This window comes from Manis javanica, chromosome 3, assembly GCF_040802235.1.
Source record: "Manis javanica isolate MJ-LG chromosome 3, MJ_LKY, whole genome shotgun sequence".
Lineage (NCBI taxonomy): Eukaryota > Metazoa > Chordata > Mammalia > Pholidota > Manidae > Manis > Manis javanica.
The window spans coordinates 10973588-11000192 of NC_133158.1; the positions used below are offsets into that span (position 1 = coordinate 10973588).

At 39.3% G+C, this 26605-nt stretch overlaps 1 protein-coding gene across 7 annotated transcripts in view; it reads right to left on the reverse strand.

Annotated features, from left to right (window-relative positions):
* CADPS (calcium dependent secretion activator) overlaps nt 1-26605 on the reverse strand; it is a 428787-nt gene that overhangs the window by 321341 nt on the left and 80841 nt on the right. For all 7 annotated transcript variants that reach the window (XM_073230819.1, XM_073230820.1, XM_073230821.1 and 4 more), the window contains exons 2-3: nt 15337-15450; nt 5488-5820 (exon numbers count right to left, since the gene is read on the reverse strand). In XM_073230819.1, the coding sequence (XP_073086920.1) occupies nt 5488-5820; nt 15337-15450 (447 nt within the window). The remainder of the gene's footprint in view (nt 1-5487; nt 5821-15336; nt 15451-26605) is intronic.

The following is a 26605-nucleotide window of genomic DNA, read 5'->3' on the forward strand; positions in this document are numbered from 1 at the left end:
AGGAAAATATAACAGGTGGCTCCTGAAGAAGAAAAACAAACTTTGAATTCTTAAGGCTGTTGATATTACAAAGAGAAGAAACTCTGGTTCAGACCCAATACCAAACTGGTCATGCCATAAAATCTGAAGTTTGCATTGTAAACTATCACACATGAATTAAGTCTTTGGCCAACTGATAAAATGATACTGTTCATGAATCAGTATAGGTGTGGAAACACTGGCAAGGCTACAAAGAGTGCTAATCTTGCATGTTCATTTGTCCTAAATTTTACCCAGAGAAATCTAACTACTGCCCCAGACATTTAAATTAACCCAATGTACCATTCTAGCTTCACAAATGGATTTAATACAATTGCCCCCATCTCATGGATATATGCATGTTCTAGTAATGGTTTGCATGTTTTCACATTGTATTGAAGTTTTCCCATGTAGACAGGTGACTGCCTCTTTTGTAGCTAAAATCCTATTACGAAAGATTATTTACACTTGGGAACTCCCCTTGAACTTTGTGATCAGGGAACTTGTCTTACTGGTCAAATACTTCAGTTAGTCTGTGCTTCCTGGCCAGTATTGCAACATTTTCACTGTGGGTATTGTCTTTAATTTTCAGGACTGGTTGAATGTACAAATGAAATTATTAAGACTCAGTTAGCTAAATTTATTGAAGCTCTTCAAATACCCTGGCCAAAAGCATTCTTGTTGGTTCTTCTAAATCTTAGATCTATACCCATCAATATACAAAACTTTCACCTTTGGAAATGATTACACAGCAGCCAATGCACTTAGTCCCACTTCTTTTGACCTACAACTAATAAAGGGGGATATACTTCACTTTTGCAAGGCCTCATCTAGTCCATAGAAAATAATCATGCTATGGTAGAACAATCTTTCCACAGTGCATTCCTGGAAGAAGAAGACATCAAACATTGTATATTATAGCTTGAAGACTTTGTCTATTGGAAAAGGGATCTCCAAAAAGTCTGTTTAACCTTTCTGGAAAGGCCCCTCTTGGATGTTATTAACTAACCTCTGTTCAACCAAACATCAAGAATTAGACTCTTGGATTTATGTGTCACATCCAAAGAAAGGCCCCAAACCTGAATGAATCTGTAACTATACAATTTTACATAACCCAGATGAACATGAATTCACTCCCCACTGGAATCCAGGTGACTGTATCATCTCTTCCACTAATGTATCTTTTTGGTAGGGCAATGAAAACTCATAATGATATGGAAAATGGGCAGCTGATGGTACTTCATTGGGAATTGACCACAAATCTGGGGAATAGTGGAAACTAGATTCAACTCACTTTTTCCTTAGAGATCCTCCAGTCATTCAGAAAAATCTTACTTGTACTAGATCAGTTCATGTACTTCAATATCTATAGACTTTTAAGGTGCTTAGATAACTATACCCATAACTTCAGTGAACCATATTACCATGTGCTCTGCATAAATGATTATATTTCTGATCATGAGATCCCCTCTTTCATTCCAGGGAGAAGAATCTGGGCAAAGTGGCCCAATTATGTCTTATCCTTAGAACACACTGGGTAGTTCTACATTTCTTCTTATGTGTAAGAAATGTATATTCTACACTTCCCCTTAATTTTAAGGGATGTTGTGGGATTGTTCGCCTCACCTGATGCCGAAATTAGAAACACTCTTCCCTCTACTGCTTATATACCTGATATGGGGTCCTTCTCCTAGTATTTAAAAAAATACATATTGGAACTGGGAATGGATGCCTACACATATCAGTATAGTAGATAGAAACGATTTGGGGCACGCTTTCACCAGTCTCTTTCTCTTGGGTTGGAGTAGTAGACCTTGAAAAGCAATTCACAGTCTTTCTGTAGTTTTGTCTACCATTTTCAGTACTTCTTTCTGAGCTTTTGAATACCAAGAAACCCAAACAGATAGTCTTGCAGAAGTAGTCCTACAAAATTGCAAATTCCTAAACATACTCATTGCAAAGGGAAATGCTACTTGGAGAAGAATGTTGTTTTTATGTAAATCAGGGAAAATAACACAAGAACCAAAAATAATGAAGGACAATATTAAGTTACTAGCAGAAGCTGGCTGAGCTCCCAGAACTTGAGACAGTTTTGATCTATTAAACATAGACAGTTGGGGAAACTGGTTGATAGGTATATTTCAATCAATAGGTATCATTGGGCTTTTGGTCCTCAGTTTAATCTTTTTAAATTAAATTTTTACTGTTTTATATTAGTAAACAAATGCTGTCTTCCCACACGTATATACAAAACAAAATTCTTTTCCTTTCAAAGGCTTTTTCTAGAACTCAACTGATCATGGGAACTAAACTGTCCACCTTAGACAGACATAATTGAGATTCTTCATTTTTCAATCCTCCAGTTGTTCAAATAAGCCCAATGAAATTCCATATTATTTCCCTTCTCCATGGGACAAGACACTTGAGAATAGTCCTCCTCAACTTCATGGGAAAAGACAGCTGAGGACAGCCTCCTCCCCTCCACAGGACATACAATCCAATCCACCCATAAAGAATTAACCTTTGACAAAAATTAACAAACAACACCTGAATGACATAATTGATCAGCAGTGCTTTCTGTAAATGATCTTGATCAAAGGGAGGAAATGTGAAAGGATTTCAATCTAAATGAAACTGGAGATAAAAAATGGAGAATTTTATGCACCTGCCTTCAGAAAAACATAACCTAAGGACTGAGAGGCTTAATTAAATAGAGCCTATCCCAAACGTTCAATGGACTCTCCTATAGCTTGGTACAGTTGCCATGTCCCATGTTGCCATTACTTTGCTATTACTAAGTAAACTCATCTTTTTGACAATTTTGAGTTTACCTCAGTTTACCTCGTTATTTAAGCTGAAAAAGTTATTTTATCTTTTCCCTAACTCATGGAAAGATCCTGAAAAAATTAACTCCTTTTTTAGGAGAAAGCAATAAGATATGGTCCTGTCACTTGACCCTATTCAGCAAGTTCAAAAACATCAATATAAGAAATGGCATAGCAATGAATTCATTTCCATGATTGTATTGTTTAAGCAAGAACAGAAAATATGCATAAAAAGCTGTTGCAATAAGAAGAAAAATTAATTCCTAGAATAATTCTGTGCCTAGTAGGTGTAGGAATGTGACTATCTGTAATTTGGAATGTTACTGATAACCCAGGTGAGTGATTTCAATCTTTATGAAGTTATGACAATCTGCATTCTTTTGATTGGAGATGGTGGTGGTGGTGGTGGTAGATAGTAACACCACCTGCCTACCCCATTCTAACAGCCCCATATGGGAAGTGGTCATTTTTTACATAAAAATAACAATTAAATTTAATTTTATGTTGAGACTTGAGAGTTTCAAAATATTTTTTGACACATCAAATAAAACCTGTAGCTGTGGGATGACCATCAGTGTTTTGATTGAGTTTGGCTGAGAAGAAAGGAGGCTGTCAAGAATCCTTTGAATGTAATGTATATATTATATTATGACATATTAAACAGATTCTTACTAAAATGTCCAGAAGGTTCTGTGTGGACTATGATGGTTGATAACAAGACCCTATCTACTAGTTAAAATAAACTGCCATCGCCCATTTATTAATTCAAGGGAACGATTGAGCACCCACTGTGTGCCAAGAATTGTTTCATGCAGTGAAAATACTAGTGAACTAGGTGAAGATGAACCACCACTTTCAAAAGCTAATATTCTGGAAAAGGATGGGACAGAAGGGTGAGACAGTATTAAAAAGGAAAAAAACAGATGAACAAGAATTGGAAAATAGTGGGGAAGGCTGTTATAAAAATCACAAGGGGATGGGACAGAGAGTGACTTGGTGAGATGTGAGGCAAGGGAGAACTTTGATGGAGTGGTCTTGGAAGACCTCCTGGAAGAGTAGTCATTTAAGCTGTGCCAGGCATGAAAAGATCTTGGCAAAGAACAGCCTAAGCTGAGAGAAATGCAAATGCAAAGGCCAGAATCAGAGGAAACAGAAAGAACAGTGAGCAAGCATGTGGGGAAAATGGTATGCTCAGGGATGGCTCAAGCCGTAGTGAGGAGTTGGAGTGTCACTCCAAGGGTGTTTGGATACCACTGGAAGGTTTTACGAAGAGAAATAGCATGATCCAATTTAAATTTTAAGAAGATCACACTAGCTGGTGTATGGTGGGCATGTTATCAGGGGGCAAGAGGGGAGGCAGGGTTACCAGTTGGGTAGACACTGTGGTCATCCAGCTAAGAGATGCTGGTGCCTTGAACTAGAGGGTAGCCCTAGAGGCAGAAAGAAGTAAGCCTCAAAATACTGTAGCTCTTACTTGTTAAATTTGTTTACAGTACCATTCTGATACTGTCTGTCAGTCTACTGTCTTCTAGTAGACTATATTTCAAGTGCTACCACTTATGAAGTGCCCCAAGTTGCTCAGGGCTTCTACACACTGAATCCTTATAATAATTTCATCCCAAGCTCATGTGTGGTGAAGTTAATTAACTCCCTAAGGCCACAAATCTAGTGAGGGGTCATATTAAGGCTTATCTAAGTCTGTCTGATACTGAGCAAGGAACAGTTCTTAGCCAATACACTACAGTATCTTCTTTTAACCTACCTTAGGGGCAGAATTGGACCACAGAAGTCAGGGCACAGCTGTTTCTTTAGTAGTTCTTAAAAGGAGAAAGTCAACAAAATCCCCAGAAAGGGAAGCATTTGTTTAAAGTGCAAATTCCTGGGCCTTATTATGAGAATGCAAACCAGAATCTCTAGGGTTTGGAGATTGAGAATGTATAATTAAAAACACTCTCAAGTGACACTAAAATTTATACAAACTGCAAAGTAGGCACTCAATAAATATTTGTTGCATATAATGGAAAGGTTAGGTAGGAAATGAAGGTCTAGTGTATACCTCACTCCCCAACCCCTGATCCAGAGAAAATGTAGGCCCACTTTTCAGAGGGCCTAAGCAGAGCCCCTCAGATCATGTGGAGATTCGTGATATGACTAATATATTGGGATGATATACTTGGGCTTTCTAGAAGCTTTCCATTTAAATAATTACTCTTTATGACCAAGTGCTAAATCCAGTTGTCTCCCCAGCAGAGGAATAAGAAGCCCCTCAACTAGTAAACAATACCTACTTTAAAGCTAAATAATCTCTTTTAAAAAATAATTATTTTGATTTTTTAGCATTTTTGACACATGGGAGCCAGGACTTACTTGTAAGGCCAACTTACCCATTAGACATAATATGTACAGTGCTTAGAGTCCATCAGGCTTTTAGGGGCTCATAAAAATGTTTTAATTTCTTTTTAAGTCAGAAGAAAAACATGTATATATTCTAGACTGGGTTGTATTAAACTTTTACCAATGTAGTTGCAAAATATAACTTTTTATTAAGAAGTGGCCCATGAAAACAACAATGCCTAGGACACACAGAAGTCCTCATGTGGCACTACTTACTCACGGCACTGGGCTCAGCTGATAGACAACCTACCTGGCAGGCATTGTACAGGAGCTGATGCTCGAACTTCTTGATCCCAAGAATGTTCTGGAACATCTCATAGAGTTGCTCTTTGCTCAGGATTAGCTCAGAGGCTGCACTGGCTGTCATCCGGGCCTGCTGCTTCCTGGGGTCCTCTTCCCCACGATAGATGGCATCAAACTTGGCCATCCAGGAGCTCAGCACAGTCTCTTTGCTGAGGCCATCGATCTCTGGCAGGCTGCGCACCCTCTTCTCAATGTGCTTCTTGAAGACCTCCCGGGAGTCATTGGCGGAGCAGCCCCCACTCTGTACCATGCGAGCAACACGGTCACTCTTCAGGAACACCTGAGCAAGAACAGGGCCAGGAGAGACATTAGAAAGTTGGCTCTGGAGGTACCAGTTTCCTGAGGATTGTGCTGGGTCACCCCCCATCATGGGCATCATGTGAGGCATCAGTGAGGGTCACATCCTGCCCCACGACTTCCTAGCTGTGCAAACTCGGAGATGCCGCTTACATGTTTTACTTTTGGGTCCAAATCTGGAAAATGAGAATAACAATAGTACTTACTAGATTGTTGCAAGGACTGAACAAGACAGGACTATCCTGAGAGGCAGTGCAAAATGTATCAATTCTTTGCTCAGACTGTCTTGGGATTTTTCTCTGCCACTTAGTGGCTGTGTTTGTTTTGGCAAGTTAACCTCTTTGTACCTCTGATTTCTCATCTATACAATGGGAATCATAGCAGTCTCTACATGATATGTATTTTTAGGGGAGGATTAAATGAGGATTAATATATGATAAGCACCTAAAAACTGGCCCATATTAATGTCACATAGGTTGTTGTTTTAGTATTATATGTAAAATACCTGGCATGATATCTGACTTACAGCAATTAAATGTTAACCACTACTTATATCAGTTTTATCCTCTCAGTGATACTCATCACAATTAAAGCTGAACAAGTATTAGGTAAGTCTGGATTTAATGTCTACCTTCCTAAGGCAAGGACTATGCCCTTTCTGTTCCTGGCAATGTCATCTGTCTCTAGCATAGAGCCTGGCACTCTGAAAGCGAATGCACAAAGAAGGTAGGCATTACATTCAGTCCATTTTGTAGATGGAGAACCAAGACTCCAGAGAGGGGAGGAGGTGTACTATGGTAACTCAGGCTGGCTGACTACAAATGGGTGGCCTCTGACTTCAGCCTGGCTCCTTCCTTCCCTGGAGGGGCTCACCTGGTGGGAGGAAGCCTCTTCCATCTGGTGGAGAACCCCTGCTTGTTTCGCTGGTGCCTCCTGGGTCCTGGGACCAACCTACCCATTAACAACAGTTTACTTTTGCTCCAGTGCCCACCATTCGGAAGCTACGTAGTTCTGAGGTGTCATACAAGCTGGTGAAGCTGCTGCTTCATGTTCACAGAGAGGAAAACATCTGACACTTTTGAGCTGTGTCCTAGTCACACATACATAAATATCCTTCCAGAGGCAGAAGAAATGTTCATTCTTCTTTCAGATTCCAGGAAATGCCCTTGTTAGCTATGAGACAGCATGACCTGGGAGGCATCTCATTGCCTCCTGCTTCATCACAAAACCTTCCTCAGGGAGGAGAGATGCTAGAGAGACGGCCTCTATTTATTGTCAACTTAATGAACTAATTTAGAAAGAAGGAGGGCTGAGAGTTGGCTTCACAGGAGAAAGCCCTGGCCCACTCTTTTATGCCTGGGAAGTGGTACTCAGATGAGACCTTAGAGTTCATTTAAAAATCACTTACAGAAAAAAATATTCAAATAAATCCTCAGGCCTATGAGCCTTAATGAAATGGAAAATTCACTTGGAAACCTCTAATAGGTAAGGCAGATAGTTTTTCCATCTACTAACGCATTGTGCCTCAGTTATAGTTCCAGATCTCAAAGAACATCAAAGTTTTGAGGCAAATAGAGGAAATTTTGTGGAGGCTGTACAGTACTGTAGCATGATATCAGACCATGGTTCAGACCAGCTCTACCATTAATTTCCTGTGTAACCTTCGTTATCCTCTATCCCTCTCTGATTCTCTAGTTTCTTCTCTGTACACTGAGGGAATGGAATATAAAAATTTGAGGTCATTCTTCCAATTAGATTGCTTATACTCTTCTTCATGAATTCATTCACCTTTTTTTGGGCACTGGCTATGTGGAAGGTCCTGTGCCAGGTGCCAGGGATACAGCCGTGAGCCAGACAGATGCAGATCCAGCCCTCGTGCCTCCATGACAGCATCCTAACATCTATACAAACATCACTGCAAACTGGGAAAAGTGCTACTGGGGGAAAGAACACAGTGCCGTGGGTGCCTGTCATCAGGGACCTATTGGAATATGCAGTCAGGAAAGCTTTCCTAGGGGAAACTCCTCTGAGATGACATGTGAAAGATGGCTGGGTGAAGAGAGAGGGAAAGAGTATTTCACAAAGAATGAACATGTGCAAAGACTCTACGTATCAGAGGTAAAAAGAAGCCAGTACAGCCATGACAGTGGGAGTAGGAGAATGACCGTGTAATGTGGGTGGGTCAAGGTCAGATGGCAAGGGCACAGGAGGTCACAGTAAGGTTACTAGTCTGATCTTCATTTGAAGGGCACTGGGAAACCACTGAAGGCTTTCAGCTGAAACATGGGACGATCAGGTTCCCATTCTCTCCCTTCACTGTGGACAACACACCTGAAGGGGCCAAGAAGATAAGCAGGAGGCCAGCGGGAGGCCCTTGTGAGAGCAGAGGTGAGGGATGATGGTGGTGAGGATGCAAAGAGGCAGATTCTTTGTTGTCATTTCTAATGAACGCCAGAGGTTGCTTGAAAACATTGTCAACAATGAAGCGACATTCTCCTCCCCATCTGTCCTTACTAATGTCCCACAGACCTGGAGCAATCCCCCATTACAAGCTCTCAGCACCATATTCCTTTCCCCGAAAGCTCTTCCACAGCTGCTCTGTCATTTGTCTTGGTGAGTGGTTAATACCTGAGGTTCCACTTGGACTCTGAGCCCCAAGAAGACAGGAGTTGCAGCTGTTTTTTCTTTTACTTCTTCCAAGTGCCTAAGACAGTGCTTGGCACACAGTTGGTGTGATGATGAATGAATGAATGAATAACATGAACAAAGCAGAGGCCCTACTAAGATTATGTCTAAATGAGGGCAGGGAGGTAAAGGGGGACACTGGAAAGCACAATATATTGGTCTCCCAGAACAACTGAGGCTGGACCGTCCATGGGATCTAATACCAGGGGGAAGAAATGAGTCTATTGGCTCACTGGTCCCAGCCAGATCCTGCTGCTTTACAAAGTCTTTTCCTTTGGACATAATAGCCCTTCAATAAATATTTGTAGAACTAGTCGTAGTTGACCTTAGACAAGTCCTTATCTGCTATCAATCTCTCTGCCCTTCGTTGTCGCCTGGGGTCAGTCCACCAGCCTTCTTTGATGACGATCAAACTGAGAGAACTCTGGAAAGTGGAGGGCTCCATCTGCCCAGACATAAGACTTGACTGCCAGGCCTCAGAATGAAGGCAGATGAGCTGGATGTCAAAAGTGTGGAGGAAGGAGGCTGAAGACTGAGGAGAGAGCAGAGATGAAATGCCGAAAGGAGGCAAGACAGCCACGGGGAGAGAAGGTGGCAGAACAAAACAATTTTCCAGGCATATCACCTGTCTTGACTTCTCAATCTATCAGCAGAAAGCGGGGTCAGTTCTCAATCTGTCGGCCGGGAAGTGAGGTCTGGTCCAGCCTCGCCCTGTAGCAAATGCAGCCACTGTGCACTGATGCGCTTGCGTGTCTCTAGAAAACCCTCGAAACTCATTTGTACAGGGAGCACTATCTGGTGATTTTGTTTTTGTTTTCTGTTTTGTTTTTTGGTGGCTGTTGTGAGAGACTTCAACCCCAGGCACAGTTCTATGCGGCACATCCATAAATCCTCCCTACTCCTCTGCCAACTTCCAGGCAGGTCATAATGGGAGATGGAAGATAAACAAACAAATACAGAATCATGAAAAGCAGTCAATTCAGCGACTCGACCTCATCCATCAGTACTTCCCACCGTTGCCAGCACCAAGCAACCTCAAGGTTGTTTTAGAAACACACGAGCACATCAGTACTTAATGACTGTCCACGGGTAGGGGTAAAGCTGGCCCAGCTCCCACTTCTAACTGACAGACTGCAAACCCAAGACTGATCTTTTCCTGCTCAACAAAAGCTCATAATCCCAATACACATAAGAAAAACACCTAGATGTAAGAGTAAGTAAGATTAAAAAACCCCCACAACAATCTGGTTGCTACTAATAAATGGCACATTGATAACAGGAGGAGTGGGCTCTTGTGTCAAAAGGCCTGTGTTCAATCCTGTCTCTAGCAGTTGCTAGCTTTGTCCTGAGTGAGTTACTTAATCTGGATTTCAGATTCCCAGTCTTTCCAATGAGAACCCTGACAACCTTCCTTTGTAGGACTGGCTGTGAATTCAACGAGGCAATGCATGTGAATTGGTGAACATGGTGTCTGCTGAAAATGTAATAAAAGTTAGCCTTTATTTTTGAACAGCATATCATGAAGCCATGAAAAAAGATAGAATTTTTTTTTCATTAGCATCAAAGGATGTCCATGATGTACTGTTAAGCCCGAGACTTCCAGTGGTAGAGGCGGGGTTAGAGCATAGTCTACACGTGACCTTGGATGGAGATCATCATAGGTAATAAAACTGATGAGAGCATGTCATATGTGGGACACTTAAAGAAACAGAAAGGAGATTGAAAGCCACTGTGCTAAATGAAATGAGTGGGTTGTTAATATTTTGTAGCAATTTCCCTGATAATCCTAATATGGAAATCAAATAGCTGTCTAGGTGTATAGACACATTGAAAATATTGAAATGATATATACCAAAACTTAATATGATGAGATTACAGGTATTTTTCTAACCATTTAACCTAGATTTTTTTCTACATTGTTTATTTTTATAATTTACATACATACAAATTTATAATTTCATACTGCCCAGGCCCCAAAACTAGGGAGTGGATTGATTCTGTCAACTTTCACCTGTCTTGCTTTATTTCTGTGCAGCAGAGGAGCACAGCACCACCATTCTCCCGCTCGAACCTTGCAATATTTATGATGGTACTTTGCAAGCGCTAGATTCAGGGTAAGGGTGTGTGTGTGTACTTTAAGCTGGACAACAATTATGCCTATTACAGATAAAGAAACTGAGGCTCAGACTTGGCTGACATTCCACAGCCAGTGTGCCGCAGAATGAGAATTATTCAACCCCACATGCTTCAGACCCTAGATTCATCCTTCTAACCACTCTGACCTCTGCCCCCTCCTTCTAGGCCTGACTTTCCCCCTAAAAACAAATGCCTTTAGAATGGGCAGTCACTCTTCTCCTAGGGGTATATCTGTTTTAAGGCCACTGAGGAGTGAGAGTGGTTTTGTTTACTGGAAAAATACGTAGTTTCATTTCAGAAAAATGGCTGGGTATTACTTTTATTTTTCTTAGATTAGAAAAAAAAGTTCAATCATAAAGACTAAACCAAGTATGTCACCCAGTGTAGAGAACACCTAGAGTTTTTGCCTGCCAACCATCCTTCTCCTCTGGTAAGTCTGAGAACATCTGAGGACATCTTTGCTATTGCAGCTTCAGTGGAACTGTCAGTCATGGGACCTTGTCCTTCTTAGCCATGTGGTATGTTGGCACCTGAGCTTGGCCAATCAGATTTCCCCTTCTGGGGTTCAGATTCAGAGTAAGGCGGCACAGAAATGGAAAGTGGTTGGACTAGATTCATACCCATGATAGGGTGCCTGTTATATCTGGCCACCTGGCTTCCTGAAGTTAAGCTGCACTGGTTTCCATCTTTTCTGAAACTTGGTTATTTCCTTTAAAAACACATAGTATTTTTAAAACACCAGTTGTTATTGTTAAGGTCTATTCAACCATAGCCAGTCAGTTTCTGTTGCTAGCAATGGAAAAATTCTGTCTGATACATCCAAAGCTGGTTTGAGAAATGCCAACTGAGCGGTTGTTAGAGGAGATGAGTTAAACACAAAATAAAACAAAGCAAAACTCAATCAGAGCAGTTTCACTGGCTCAAGGCCAGCTATCAGCTCTCATGTTGTAACTGAGTGTTTGTATGTCTTCCACCTCATTCTACCCTCCTACTTCCCACCAAATCCCCCCCATGTTTCCTTCCAGGCAGGATCTGAGTGAGAAAGGTTTTTTAAGCTTTTCCATCCACCTCCTTTTCATGATGCCAGGAGCAGCATGCGAAGGAACCAAAATTAAGAAGGGAGACGGGGAGGTGAGGTTGAGGATGTAGGGTGAAGGGCCTATGTTTTAGACATTTGTCTTAAAAGGGCTCAGAGTTAGAAAAGATTGTGGGGGCCATGGAAAAATAGGTAGGCTCTCTGATGTTTTAGGACCTTGGCTGTGGGAAGAGGATGGAGTTGCTGGGCCACATCTCAGTGTACCTACCTCAGGGTCCAGCCCTCAAAGCAATAATGGAAGGGGATTAAAGTATTAATCTACCTCTTTGCTTGATAAATTTTGACAATCAGGGCCACTAGGAAAGGATAAAATAAAACTGCATGTTCTCAAGAGCCAAAGGGAAACTTCGTTTCTTTTAATCGTGGCCCAGCTCAGATCCCAGGCCGGCCCAGCTTCCGACTAGTGCTGGCCAGCTGGGTTCAGACTGGGCTGGATGGGCACAGACAGAAAAAGAATAGTTCTGACTCACTTACTTTATTAAAAAAGAAATTTTTTTCTTAACTACTCTAATATGTTGATGAACCATGATTGCCTTAGTGAAACATAACCAATGCCTGAAATTGACTTTTCTAGTTCAGGAATCTCAGAACTTTTAAAAGAAAGATTATTGTTTTAAATATCATAACCATTGGTACACTGGGATATGAAGGGGAGGTATGGTGGGGTGAAGAGTGTGTGTGTGTCTATGTATGTGTATGCATGCTGAAGACACACACACACACACACACACACTGAGCACGTGAGCAAGCACATAATGCATTTAGAAGGAGGATATCTGCTGGTTTTGCCTGCTGAGCAGTAAAAAACACTCTCATTTCTTAATGAGAAACCACTGTCCTTTCACTGTAAATGGCTCCGGTGTGGCTGAGCCTGCACTCGCGCTCCAGAGGCGGCATCGGTCATAGCACTGATTCCTGGTCTAGTTCACCCTTATTGATTGCGATTGGCTCGAGAAAGTTCACATGACCCGTGTCAGTCCAATCCAGACACCCTGGGGCCTTTGGCTGGGGCTCTCAGCAGAGACGTATTACCTTTGGGACTGGGATTGCTAAACTGGGAGGATGTGACCTGGAGTGCCAGGGTCCTCCATATAGAGTGAACTACCTAGGAAGGAAGCCAACACAGGGAAAAGCAAAGAGCAAAGGTGTGGCAAGAAAGATATCCATCCTGTGGGCATCTCTGCAGTCTCTGGATGCGGCCACACAGAAGCCAGGCCTACCCATGGACTTTTAAATTGCTTGAGCAAATAAATCTCACTTTGGGCTTAAGCCAGTTTGAGCTAGGAGTCTGTGATTTGCAATCCAGAGTCCTGACTAAGGCAGATGCTGACAGGGAAGGAATTGGATCCTAGAATAGGGTGGAGAAAGAGACACTAGCTTCCCCACTGCCCAAGAGTGAAGAGATACGGAGGGGTCATCAACTTGGAGACCCCTTGACTGGGGCTTTTGCTTTGGAGGATTAGACTTCCTAGGAAAGGTGCAAATGAAGACTCTCCAAAACTTTACTAATGAGTATGGTAAATAATTAATACCCCACATTATTTCCTGTTATTCAAATTTTAATATTAAATATTCAGTAATTTCTCAATGCCTGTATTCTCACCAGACTAAAAAGCTCTTTCAAATAAACTTGTCACTATAAAGGAAAATACAAGGATCACCCTAGATAAAAGGGCAATTCCCAGAGACTCATTAGCCCATTGATGACTATTAATTTTCAAATTTAATTATCAGATACAAATGACACTTTCCTTTAATTTATGTCATTAGTCAAATGAGCTTTCTAATTAAGATTTGCAATCTACAAATTATAAACTGTTGACTAACTCTAAACATGGAGAAATATTCATAAGAGTCTGCCTGGTCTGAACTGGCTGGCTTTCAGAACTTGAGGAAAAAAGGGGAAAAAATAATTTCATTCTGTTTCTAAACAGAATTTTTTATTAAATACTTTCAAGTTATTCACTGTCATCACATCATTATAATCCCAAATCTCATTTCCACTTTCCATTACATTAAACTGAAAAATTGAGTCACAATAGATAAAGAAGTTTGATACTTACAGACAATAATTAATGGTAATTATAAAATGAAAAAAAAGCCCTCACATTTGACAAATACAAGAATGAACTAGACCTCTAAAACATATACAAACAAAAATATCATTGAGGAAATGGTGTGTACAATAAGTCTGTGGCTAACTCTAGCAAACATCACAGAGACAAAGGCTGCTTACTATTAAACACTGATTAGCAAATCAGTCAATAACATTTTCACAAGATCTAATTGCAGTCTTGCTCCACTCTCCATGAAAGAAATCAAGTGCTTTGGCAAATAGGAAAGGGGAGTTTTACGAAATCAATCAACTAACACTTTTAAGGCATCTACTAAGAACTGGGAGGCCCAATGGGCAGAATACCTATGTGCTTGAGGCACCAATATTTTTTTTTGAAATAATTTGTTACCCAATAACTAAAAAAGAAGAGGAAGAAAGAAATCAGTGAAACAATCCTATGGGGGAAAAATCAGAGTTTGTTCAATTCCCTTACACTTATTTTACAGTTCATTATTATTATTTTAAATTGCATATGGCAGGATGCTGTAAGTTTCTCAATGCTTAGGGGTTGGTTTCTAATGTTTTAATCTAGACTTGACAAGGGTCAACACATTTGGGGCATAGGATTCCAAAGATAGAGAATATCTGGTTCATGTGAAAATAGATTAATATAAAATAAAATGTCTTTTAATGACCAAATAATCATTTTGGAAAATATGTATGTCAGGTAAACATTGCCAGTAGGAAGGTATAGCATGTTCACTTCATTAATGATATACAAAATAGTCAATATGTACATTAAAGAATAATAATTATAAAATTTAAAAATACTAGTGGAATTTGAAATTCACTTTAATTATAAATAAAACTCTGGGTCTAGAGGTAAAAATTTACTGGTGTTATACACACACATACATATACATACATATATATGTATGTGTATATGTATATGTATATACACACACACACACACTCAGGGTACATTTTTTCATTTATAGGTTTTCTCCTGAGAATAGTTCTGCAGTTTTGGAGTCCTAACTTTCAGAAAAGAAGTAACACGACCATTTTAATAGAACAAAGAAGCTAGTGAAGGCACCATCCTTAGAAGATATTAACATCCTTTAGAAAGAAGTTAAGTTATGTGAAAATGCTCCCAACTCAGTTCAAGTCTTAGTTTGTGGCATCTCAAAAGCTTTGTGACCCTGAGTAATTGACCTAACTTCTAGGAGCATCAGTGTCTTTATCCTTGAAACGGGACTAAGTAGACCGCTATAAAGATTAAACAAGAAGTCATACGCAAAGCACTCGGTACACTACCTGGTATTAACATCAGTGGTAAACAGTGGCTTCTATTTATAATTTTCCCTGAAAAAATTCCTTAAAACTATAACCAATCACCGACTCCTCTTCCTCAGGAGGAATGGTCCTATAGAAGGCTAAGGCTGCTGTTGCCACTGGTCAGCAGTCCAGAAACCCTGGGCCTCAGACTGGAGCAGTGCTGGCACTCTTCTGCGTGGTGAGCTTACCTCATAGTAACTCTGGACAGCATTCATGAAGGCTTCGTCAGCCACGATCTGGGTTTCCCCATTGAGGAAAGCCTGAAACCGGTCCTTGACTGTCTGTAGCTGCTGTTTGCTGATCTGTAAGAAAGAGAGAAAGAGGGGACAGTGAGGACTTGTTTTAGAAAAGGACCATGGTTAATGATGCTGAAGATGCCAGGTCCATTGGTGTACTGGAACCGGCTTGTACAGAAGTGTGAGAGCTGATTGCTAAATTTGCAGGAATTTTGTGAGGCAGTTGTTACACCAAGCCATTATTAAAAATAACATATACTACAGTGAAATTGTATTAAAAGTAGTACATTCTCAAAATTCATTGCTTCTTGATTATTTTACCACATTGTACTATTAACTGTGCTTTTTTGGTTACTAACATCTATTGTATTTGTATGTGGAAATGATACATAATGGGTGCCACCACACATCTTTTTCCAACTCCATATCCAGTGACTCTGGAAGCTAGATATTAGCCAAGGTAGATGTATTTACATCATGGAAATTTGCAGCATTTGCCAGTTTTTTGTTTTTTTTTTAATTTGAGAGATGGCATTTCTACACACCTCAGTTGGTCTGAAATATCCTGTTTTACAAAGCTATACTAATCAAAATAGTATGGTATTGGTGTAAAAACAGACACACAGACCAATAGAATAGAACAGAGAGCCCAGAAATAAACCCATGTATATATGGTCACCTAGTATTTGACAAAGGACCCCAATAGTCTCTTCAATAAGTGATATTAAGAAACCAGTTTGTGTAAACTGGACTGTTATTCGGCCATTAAAAGAAGGAAATCTTGCCATTTGGACCACATGAATGGGTCCTGTGGGCACTATGCTAAGTGAAATAAGTCAGACAGAAAAAGGCAAATATTATATGTACTCACATGTATGTAGAATCTAAAAAGGTTTAACTTATAGAAATAGAGAATAGGTCATTGAGAGGGCCTGAGGGGTGGGGGAGATGAGAAGAGGTTGATCAATGTATATAAACTTACAGCTATAAGATGAGCAAGTTCTGGGGATCTAATTTACAGCACAGAGAGTTGATTCCACAGCACAGGCATTTATTCTTGTTAGTTATGATTAAACTTGTTGATGGTCTGTCTTTTCTTGCTGTTTTGTACATTGATGTTTCCCCAGGGCCAATTTAGTGCTTTATTCAGGGCAGGCACTCAATAAGTGCTTTTTAAATGGATGAGTGAGTGAAGTGTGCAAAAGATAAATTATTTTTTAATGTCTTTTAATCAGTTCTAATTCATAGAAAAAGACAGTCAACCAAAAATTTTGTTCTCTTAACATTATTTATAAAAAAGTTATACTTCATAATTGAAAATGGGACACTTCCTCTGAGAACCATCATTCTAGAAGAGTGAGTAAGATCATTCCAGCCTCAGTTCTATCAGCCATTGTGTTGATTTTGGAAAAGCCACTTGTATTTTCTGAATTGGCCAGAGAGTTAAGTCTTTCTGGAATAAGGCTGAGTTTGAATAAATAAATGTCGTATCATCCTCAGTTTTCTCACATGGAAAAAGGTGCAAATTCTAATTACTCACTGATTTGGGATAGGTATAGCTATTCAACAACAGAATGTGAGCTCTTTTAAAAAATTATGTCCCAGAAAAATTTTAAGTGTTTTCATTATTAGAGTGACTATAAGTCTTGCTAGAAGAAAATAAAGTTTAAATCTATAGGAGAATGAAATCTGGCTTGAGTTTGATTCAATCAGGTAAAAAAGAGTTTTCAGAATGAACATAGGTGGGAGCTAGAGTACTTTAGTTAATTTTTATAACATGGGGAAAGGTAGGCAATAGTGAAATCAGGGGCAGCTATTAAGGAGTTAGGTTTTTATCAAACTCCTATTTGTTACATTCTAGAACACCACTGTCCAATGTGTAATTCGCGTCCATATGTGTAATTTTACATTTTCTAGAAGTTGCATTTTAAAAAGTAAAAAGAAACAACTGGAATGAATATTAATATACTCTATTGAACCCTATAGTTAAAAATATAAACTCTACATAATCATTTTGTAAGTTATTAATGAGATATTTTACATTCTTTTTTAAGCTATGTCTTTGAAATCCTTTGTATTTTACATTTACAATATATATCAATGCAGAATACCACACTTCAAGTGTTCAATAGCCAAATGTGACTAGTGGCTACTGTATTAGCACAAGCCTACAGGATAGAATGAACTCACTTCTAAGCCACTTAAGTTTTCCTGTTCTGACCCAGGGATATTGGTATCAGTGGAGTTTGTACAGAAAATTATAGTTATTTTGTATGTATTTGAAACCTTTAAGCTGAAATATTAGGCAGTAGTTAATCTGCTCATAAAAATGACACTATAGCATGAATTTCTTTTAAGCAGTCTAGCCCTAACCAGCCTAAGTAAAAAATCCTTATAGTAGTGTATCAAATAAGGCATCTTAAGGAATTTCCCATTCAGAATTTCTTCCAAGACTGGGTCAATACAAACTCAGCATGATTTGTGGGGTGGGATGGGTTAGGGGGTTAGGGTAAAGGGTAGGAAAGGAAATAGAGACTAATACACCTTGCTTTTATCTTAAATGCTTAAATAATTGAAATAAAACTAGGTGTATGCCATCTAAATGATGAAGACTGATTGTTGACCCAGACCAAATCCATCACTCTAACCTTTGTTAAATAAGCACAGCACTCATTTATTCAAGAAATGTTTACAGAGCATCTCGTGCCTACATGGCCGTACCCCAAGCCTGAGGATTCAATGGTCAACAAACAACTCAACCTTTGATCTCACTGGCCAGGGCTAGGCAATGGGGAATCAAAAGAAATAAGGATTATCCTCAAGGACCTTGTAGTCTAGATGGAGGGGAAAATTCATAAAAGCATTAGGATTTCAGAAGAAAGAGATTACAGAATGTAAAAGTCCCTGAAAGATACAGCCTTCAGTAGCATTAAGTTCAGTCAAGTTCAGGGAATATGCATCATGAAGCCACAAAAAACACCCCCCACTTCCCTGGACACCTCAAGCTCTCAGCAGGAGAATCTCAGGGTGGAGCTAAGTGCATGTCTGGGTTTTGATGACTACCAGTCCACATTCACTACTTTTCTTACCACTAACTAAACAAGCAAAGCATTTATTTACTCAACTCACTATCTGTGTCGCACTGGAAAACAACTAACCTCTCCACACTTTTTTCATCTACAAAGCAGGGCCAATACTGACCTACTAGGACCTCATCATGATGATTAACCAGGGCAAGTACGATACTCACTGTAGAACCTGGCATGGCATGGCAGCTCAATTACAACATTAGTAGCTGTGATGATTAATCCTCATCTCTGAGGCTTTGCACATATTGTTCCCCTGAGAAAGCACGCCTCCGGGAAATTCCAGATGTCTCTTCAAAACCCAGCCCATGTGCTCCTTCCAGGTTTCCCTAGGTGGAGTTGGCAACTTCTTCAATACTTAGTTCACAGTCCTAAGGGCACATGTATCATGCCGTGAAGTAGTTATTTATATAGATGCCAAGGCTCAGAGGCAGGGTCAGGAGTTGAAAACACAGACTTAGGATCAAAGGGATATAGCTTCAAATCCTGGTGATACCACTCACTTCCAAGCTGGGCGACCTTGGGCAAGCTCATTTGCCTAATCCTGTTTCTTCATGTACAAAATAGGGATCATAAAGCCTATTTCCCAGGTTTTCTGGAGAGATTAAAAGGAAATGGGGTGATGCAGTTTAGAGCTCTAGCATCCTGCCTGGCACAAAAGAAAAGTCAATAAATGATAAGGGGCAGACCACAAAATAAATGGCCCCAAGGCCCCACATGATGTGGCTCCTGTCGCCTCCTACCTTTGTCTTGCCCTACTCTGCTCTCCACTTACTCTTCTCCAGCCACACTGCCTCTTTTCTCATTCTTAAATGTGCCCAAGTTTTCTTGCCTGAGATGAGAGCCTTTGCACTTGCTCTTCCCCCTGCCTGGGATGCTTTTCCCCTGCTCTCTCCATGGGTGCCATCTTCCCACTCTTAAGGCTCAGCCTACCAGCATCTGCCAGAAGGGTCTTCCTGACCACCCTGTTTACAGTAGTGCCTTCCCCAAGCTAATCCCAATCATGCCACTCTGGACCCTATGCCTTACCTGCACAGTCATTATCATAGTCAGCATTTACCTCTCAAAGATACATTTATTTGAATTATTAACAGGCATATAGAAAAATATGTCATGTGCACACAGCATGAGAAATCTTTACCAAAGTGAACTGTCCCATGGAACCAACTCTCCTATCAAGATAAAGAACATCACTTGGATTCCAGAAGCTCCTTCATGTCCCCAAAGTCATTATCCCTCTCCAAAGGTGACCACTAGCCTGACTTTTACCATCATAGATTAGTACCTGTTTTTTAACTTGATGTCAGTGCAGTCATGTGTTGCAAGATTCTGCCATTTGGCTGGGGCTAGTAAAAACTTGCTCATCCTAATTTTTGAGTAGTGTTCTATTTTATGATAACCAATATTTATCCATCCTCTTATTGAGGGACATTTGGGCTTTCTTCATTTTAAAACTATGTTTATTTTTCATTATCTATCTCCCTATAAGAGCACATGTTTCACATGTACAAATATTGCAACTGTCTTGTCCAATGACTGTGCTTCTAATGCCCAGTACATAATGGGCTATAACCAAACATTTGTTGAATGAATACATGAACATACCGAGGATTTAATGTGTGCCAGGCACCCTGTTAGGCTCTGGAAATATAAACTGACCAAGGCATAATCTTAGTGCTCAGTTTCCTTACAGTGTGGTCATCTTTGATTCCTTAGAATCCTTTTGCTGACTTAGATGACTGAATGAAAATCTCACTTAGGGTCACACATAAATAGCCAGTTTAAGAACCAATCTATGGGACAAAAGTTTATCTCTGGGTAAAAGTTAACTGACCCCGATAGGACTGAACATGGAAGGTAACCTTGCATGGACACACTGAAATAATTGGCTCAGACTAGCTGACAATACAACTCTAAATGGACAAATGGGTCTCTATGAGCCACTTACAAACAGAACCCTCCTACAATAGAAGTCCTTCTAAAAGCATTCAATACGTATAGAAACCACTTGTGCATCAGATCAGAATTCAGAATTGAAGTAATGAGTTCCAAGAGCAGGAAACCTGAAAAGATGAAAGGTAATTATTGCAGAAGAAAGTGCTGCAGAGCATTTGCTAGAACTATTCAAGCTTTCTGAGTTCAGTCAGCCTCATTAAGCAAGTCCTGAAAATTCCCACTGCATCTCAGGCAGTTTGTAATTTACTGCAGCATTCTGGAGAAGTGTGAAATGGAATCTACAGTGAAGAGAACACTGCATGTTCTAAGTGCTGGTCTCAGGAGAGGCGATGTTGAAGTCAGAGGAAGCTCAGGCCAGATCCTGGCTTTAAAACAAGTCCTTGGGCAAGTAGTTAGCTTTTGTTTTCTTCTTTGTAAATAGGAGGTAATCTTATCTACCTCATAGGCTTTTTGTGAGGACTAGATGAGATAATATATATAAGGAACATAGTGTAGTATCTGGCATAGAGTAAGGACTGTAAAAACAACAATAAGTAGTATTATTGCTATGATTTAGGTTTGTCTTTTCCCTTTCACTAATCTTTTTCCTCATTTATACAGTCTTCTGGAGTTAACACTGGTGTGGTATTCTTCACCTCCTCTTCCCTGGTCACCCCATTTTGGAGGCTGAAAAGCCAAATACTCCTTTCTCATCTTCCTGGCAGTGATGGGTAGCCATGCAATAGGGGCAGAAAGCTACTGAGTCTTTTGGGAAAATTTTTGAATGAAATCCGTATATAAAGAAACCTACTTGGTAGTATAATCCTTTCCTTTCCCATCGCCTCCTTCTTCCGCTGAGAAAACAAATACATTGTCTAGAGCCGTGGTGTAGATCATGAAGGGAAGGCCAACAGCATCACAGAGATGTTGGCTCTTACATTTTTGAGGAGCTAAGCAAGTGTTGGTTATCACTAATCTCTGCCCTTCACATTGTATGAGGAAAAATGAATCACGTTTGTTCAAGTCATTGTGTGTTTTCTCTTACTTGCAGCCAAATACTTTTGTAATGGATACATGTGGCTTTCTCTAGGCATGCAAGGCCCTATGAAGGTGTCAGCACTGTAACTTACAATCTAATATGACCTAGGTTTTTTCCTTTGAAAAAAGAAATCATTATTTGGGGGAAAAAACAGCTCTTAAAACTCTTCTTCAGTATACAAAAATGTCAAGTCAACAAGGGCTTTCCAAGCCATAAATTGGTCTAGAGAGATAAGAGCAATGTTTATTTAATTTCCCTTCCTTTAAGGTTAACAAAATTTATATTGGCCCATTAATTTTATTAATAAAATATCTTCTTTCTACAACCACATAAAAATATTTTCTACCCTAAATGAAGTCTTGATTCTAGGAAATGTAGAAATTGCATCATCCTAAGCAAATACTTACTTATTTACATAGACTTCTTCTCACCTTCTACATTATGCATATTTACATAATGCATTTTGAAAAAAGTGTTTTTTAAGTGAGTTTTACCCATTTGGATTGAGCAAAAAATTCATTTGAAAACTTCATCATGGAAAAATATGACTGCATGACTCTGAAATGGAAATAAAAGCAGCAAAACTATTGAAGGGGGGGGATTATGATGGGCTGTATCCCTGGACCTCTCTTTTACATGGTTTCCCCAAATTTATGAGTAATACCTTCATGAGTATGCCTGCTCCATATGCCAACTGTACTACTATTTATGTTTTGCTTTGCCTATACTGCAAGTCAAATTTTTTTAAAAACTGAAACTTGTTTTAAGCAATAACATCTGTGAAATCATAGGCTTTATGTACTAAGTATAGTTAAAATAGGTAAGTACTATCATCTTGCATATACCTACCACATGTTAGAAAGTGTTTCTTTAGAAAACAATTTAAATCTACTATGAAATTTCTTGTTCATTTTAAAAAAATAGGATAGTAGTCACTGAATATCTTTAAGTTAATTACTACTTAAAAAAATTAACTCTGAATTTTTAAATTATTAAATTATAGAAGACCAAATAGCTATATTATTATTGCCAAAGATCTATTTGAGCATGAGAGGAAGAACAAAAGATTCTATGACTCAAAGGGAAGTGACCTTAGAGACAAAAATTTAAATATTGATTAAGCTGGAATTTGCTCAGAAGACAATGATTTGGTAGAAGAGGGAACAAACATAGAAAAAATGGATCTAGAGAATAATTTGGGCTAATAGTTGGATTGAAGATGGGATGAAAGGAGGAAAAGGATAGAAGAAGAGAAAAAGAATAGGAAGAAGAGATACTCTAGATACTATAGAGCATCTTAACAGTTGGATCAGAAGTCCTATTCCTGAATGAAATACATACATATATATTTAATAACAATACATTTTTTCCAATTTGGAGGCACTCAAGCAGTAGTCACATAGATTCTTTTGACAGGTGATCAAATAAGAATTTGGGTCTCAAACGTTTTGGTTTCCTATTGCCTCTCTACACTCTTAACCTTTATTGAATATTCCAAAAAACTTTTGCTTATGCAAGTTATATCTATGGATATGTACTGTAATAAATATTAAAACAGGGGAGCTTAAAATACTTATTAATTCATTACAAATAATAAAAGCATTATATGTTAAATAACATGCTCTTATGAAAATAACTTTTTCCATGATGAAATTAGTGAATTTTCCAAAACAAAATCAGTGACATGACTGGTACCATTTTATGGCATTGCAATTCTCTTTCAGAGAGCAATAGAAGACAGCTGTATATTCATATCTGTCGCTACATTCAATCTGTTGTGATAAGCTATTTTGGTTGAAGTATGTGAAGAAAATCTGGTCTCCCACAGCCATATTGTTGGAAAGGGGAGGACTATTTCAATAGACATTTCAGATAGATGTGGACAGTTTTCTTTGATACTGTACTAAAGCTCAACCAATGGTATTTTCTTAAAAGTTAGTTGTGATGCGAAACTAGAAACCATATCAATTAACTTTTTCCACTCTATTCTATTAAAAGTCATTATTAGTCTGTCTAGCTCTTTGACAGAACTTTTAACTCATGCATGTTTTTTTAAAAAAAATACATCATGCATTTGGTCATACAGAAAATATCAGTTCACTGAGTTATGACACATTTCATTACACAGTATGTAAAAATAGTATTACTTAATGTCATCACTGGCATCCCACAAAGTCTTTAGGTGTCAGGAAACTGCCAAGCCTACAGTGGATCGAAAGCTCAAATTTTATCACTGGCAAAAAATAATGTCAAGAAAAAGTCTTTTCTGGAAGTAACAGGCTCTCTCTATTCACTTTCTAAAAAACATCTGCTAAACACCTCAGGTTGAGGACCTTAGTTTGAACAAGCAGTTGTTCTTTGAAGTACAACTAATGTTTCCATTAAAAAAAAAATGATTAGTTCAGTTAGCAACTCAGTCACATAAGTCCCTTTCCATGAGATGACCAAACCCTTTCATTTCGCAACCTAAGAGCTTGATGTATATTTAACATTTCATTAAACAAAATATCAAAAGAGTGTGTACTCAGGGTCAAAATTTAATAAAAGTAATAGTTTTATCAAGAAGAGTATTCAGTGAACCTGGCAGACTATGAGGAGAACAATGACAAGGACATTCTGGCACCACTGCCTTGGTTTGCGCTAACATACCAGCGTTTTTACTCATTGTTGTTTGCAATAGTACAAATGCCAACATAGTTGGGAAGAAAAGAAAATAATGTCTTAGTATTATTAGGAAAATCACCCCAGGTATCTGTGGACTGCACTTTCAGGACCAGTGACCTAGTGAATCAACAAATTTAACCAGCTGTTAAGGCTGCAAAGTAGGTAGCCGGGAGAGCGGTATGGTCTGATCTGGGAGAGTTAGGCAGGTAGAAGAGGCTGGTTCAGGGCCTTGTGTGCCGATGTAAGGAGTGAGGATCTAATTCCTAGTAGGTCGGGAAACCACTCAAGTGTCTGATGCAGGAGAGAGACATGATCAGGGAGCACTAAAGAGTCCTCAGGTTCAGTGCAGAATCAGAAGAATGTTTCATGCAGGCTGTGACATCTGAGGAAATGGTCTTGAATGGTGTGGAATCTCATCTGGCGGAGACAGGAATTGCTGGGAAAGGTGGGAGAGGGAGGGCAAGTGGTAGAAAGGATGAGAAGGTATTCCAGCATGGGGGGAAAAATGAGTGAAGAAAGAGTGATGAGAAAATGTGGGGTCTATTTGGGGAACAAAGGATTTCTTTGATCCATTTATAATTTCAACTCTTCTAAGAAAAAAAAAAAGGATTAGAAGCAGGTCTCAGTATGAGCATCTAGCATAAGCGATCCAAAACCGGTCACACCCACCTACTGGAAATAGAACGGCAGATAGTTCCATTTGGCTGGAGCCCAGATTAGAAAAACCAGCACAGTAACATATGAAATCACCAAATCACTAAACAACATCCTGAGTCTTAGGAGGTTTAATAATGAACTTACCCCTAGCAATTATCTCTAGAAAAAAAGTTGAGAAAATCTGAATATAATCTACGTATAGGGTATAGAAGATTCTTGAATGTGATGCCTTACCGACTGTGACTAGGAGCTTCATGGAAATTGATTTACATAAGAACCTAGACCTGTCAGTCGTGAACAGAAGCTAAAACTGATGGGCAGTCACTCTTCAGACTGCTGGGGTTTGGAAAGGATGTGCAGACCTTAACTGGTTCTAACATCTCCATTCATCATCGAGAATGGCAAGGAGAAGAAATGGGACAAAGTTGGAAGGTGCTCTGACACTGTAAATACTAAAATGCAAGTGTAAACCCTAATGTAAATGGTGGACCTTAGTTAATAATAATGTACCAATTTGGCTAATCTGTTGTAACAAATATCCCACACTAATACAAGGTGTTAATACTGGAAGACACTGTGCTGGGGAGGAGGTGATACTGAATATACTGGGATTCTCTTTACTCTCTACTCTGCTGTTTTTCTGTAAACAAAAATTGCTCTAAAAAACAAAGTGTAGCAATTAACCACACACACACACACACACACACACACACACACACACACACACACACACACACAGGTTTTCTATAAAGCGACCCACACATAGCAGCACATGAATGCAGACCTAAGCCTGTACAGGAAGAACAGAAAATCCTGCTACTTGAGCTTGTCCTTCAGAAGTAGAAAAGAGTAAAAAGCCATCAGTGTTTCTGAGTTCCATCTTTCCACACTTTTTAGCAATATGAATCAGCTGAGCTGTACTGAGGTCTCTGGGACCTTTCTGCGCCCACAAATGAGTTCTGGCTTATTAGAATGATATTTATTACTAGCTCAACTCCCTTCCCTGAGATTCTGTGTTACTGATTTAAAGACAATAGTGATTTAATTACTCATGCTCCATCTAAAAGAAACCAGTTTTGGTCCCCTCTGAAAGCAGCAAGAGGGTGAATTCTTCAAGCTGAGGGACACCACATGTCCTATGAGTGGACTAACAATGTTTATTTCAGGCTTTGGTAAGCTCTTGAGTAGAACATAGAATATTACTGAAATCTCTGAGAAAAATTCCTTTTTCAGGCCTTCTGATATCTGTCTGCAATCGTGGTACAATATGCTTTTATGCTGTGTCTAGTGCCCATATGCTTGATTAACAATAATTCAAATTTCATTTTTCTGTGTCTTCACAATTCTTTTTTGGCTATTAATGTTATTTAAAGGCCTTTTTTTCTCTCTTCTTTCATTTTCTTCACCGGGATAAGCCTTACCTATCCATCAAAAAGCTGCTTAAGGCTACCTCTCTCTGCTGACTCTTCCTGGTCCTTGAGCTTGACCTCCTCTCTCTGAATTTGTTCATCCTCTGCCTCTTGGCATTATGGCTTCTTAGTATAATTAATGTAAAACATGAACTTTTATGTCTGTCCTTCCTACTAGACTGATGCTAAGGAAAGGAACGAACTTTCTTTTTTTAAAATTTCTGAACCCCAAGTCCCTGTAGCAGCCAAGAGACTCAATAAATTTGTGGGATCGTCATTTATATCAGCATCACTCATGAAGCTTGTAGAAAATATTGGTACCTGTGGCCCCACAACACACCCACTCACTCAGAAAGTCTGAGGTGGAGATCTGGGTATGCAAAAGTTTAGGAACTTCACAAGCATTTCTGATGCACAAAGTTGAGGCCCTT